The sequence below is a fragment of the Galeopterus variegatus genome, unplaced genomic scaffold (genome assembly GCF_000696425.1).
Source record: "Galeopterus variegatus unplaced genomic scaffold, G_variegatus-3.0.2 Scaffold9206, whole genome shotgun sequence".
NCBI classification, from domain to species: domain Eukaryota; kingdom Metazoa; phylum Chordata; class Mammalia; order Dermoptera; family Cynocephalidae; genus Galeopterus; species Galeopterus variegatus.
In genome coordinates, this window is record NW_007735317.1 from 79,493 (window position 1) to 81,022 (window position 1,530).

The following is a 1,530-nucleotide window of genomic DNA, read 5'->3' on the forward strand; positions in this document are numbered from 1 at the left end:
AAAAAAAAAGATGAAAAACAAAATTATACGAAAAATCAGGTTTGCAAAGCCTCAGCCTTCTTAAGAGATGGAGAACTCAAAATCTGAGCAGACGGAGGGTTGGCAGTTGGTGTGCTACCCCACCCACCCCCCATTTGCACAACTAATAGTTAAGGAACCTGGCCTCCCCAAGAAATCCTTCTGCTGCAAAACAGAAAAATACAAGGCCTGTTCATCTCTCTGTTCTAAGTAGAACAGATTGATCTGTTGGGCCCTGACACATAACCCCTTTGAAGTGGGTTGAAGAGTGGCTCCCCCAAAATATATGACNGTTATACGCAAATACTGCACCATTTTATATCAGAGACTTTTATATCAGATTTTAGTATCCATAGGGTCCTGGAACTAGTCTCCCACAGATAACAAGGGACGACTATTATACAGTAAGAGAAGCAGCCTCAAAGTGACAGCAGCCATTTCTTTTGTTTTCTTTTTTCCCTTGTTCCATACCTGCTAGTGCACTGACCAAGAAATAGGCGGCTGCAAAGAGCTTCTGGTCGCTGACCGCATCCTGGACGCTGGGACCCCTACCCCACACGCTGCACCCCACCAGCTGCAGGAAAGCTGTGAGGTCCTGCTGCTGTGGGGGCTTCAGCTCCCCCACCACCACCAGTGGGGGCGAGACGCCATTGACCACGTCGTCACACTGCAGGGCAGGGGACAAGAGAAGAGACAGTCTTGGTGATGCTAAAGGCCAAGCGGGTACCACCCTCTGCTCATGACACACACATGCCCCTTGCCCTTCACCTTCTCCCAAGTAAAGCAAGATGCTGAGCACTTTTCTAGGCTTTGAAATGACTAATCCAGGGGGTTAAATTTCCTCATAGGGAGACAGTAACTGAGCCTTGCCCAAGTACTGCTCTTTCACAGAGAGCAAGGAAGCACGCAGAAACTGTTGGGTAGAACCTTCCAGACCAGAGATGAGAAATAAGCGGCTACATGCAGGACTGAGGAGGGGACTAGAAGCTTTAAGCTCAAGCTTGGCTCTCCAGCCCAGCCCTGTTCCCTGCGGGGCCCTGGGCAGCCTCGTCCATCCCCATGGGACCGGGGGCGGGGGGCAGCAAGCCAGCTCTGACCACTGAGCCTGCTCTGCTCCCTCTAGAGCCTCCATGTCCAGATCCTCTCAAGAAAGCCTCCCTCCCTCCTCCTCCCCCACTGGCGGCTTCTTCTCCAGCATCTGACAAGGCAGCTGATGCTCTCTCCACGGGGTGCTGGCCTGACATTTTCCTCTTGGAAGGAGTTATTTTAGGAAGTAAAAGTCAATGGGCTTTTTGAAACATTTGTGTTCTCTCTTGGGCTGGGATCCGCATTCTCCAGAATGCAAAGTTGTCCTGCGCTGTTGGGCTGTTACAAGAACTGCAGGTTCTATCCCAGGTAACTAAGCTCTTTTGGCACAATTTAAAGAGGGAAAAATAATATGAATGCTTTCCCAGAAACCATAAAGCATTAAATCGGTATTCAAACTCCCTATATAACAGAAACAAAAAAAAA

At 49.4% G+C, this 1,530-nt stretch overlaps 1 protein-coding gene across 1 annotated transcript in view; it reads right to left on the reverse strand.

The window, feature by feature from the left end:
• DFNA5 (deafness, autosomal dominant 5) overlaps window positions 1-1,530 on the reverse strand; it is a 33,187-nt gene that overhangs the window by 11,976 nt on the left and 19,681 nt on the right. Inside the window, exon 6 of the mRNA XM_008593470.1 lies at window positions 490-685. Coding sequence (XP_008591692.1) covers window positions 490-685 — 196 coding nt within the window. The remainder of the gene's footprint in view (window positions 1-489; window positions 686-1,530) is intronic.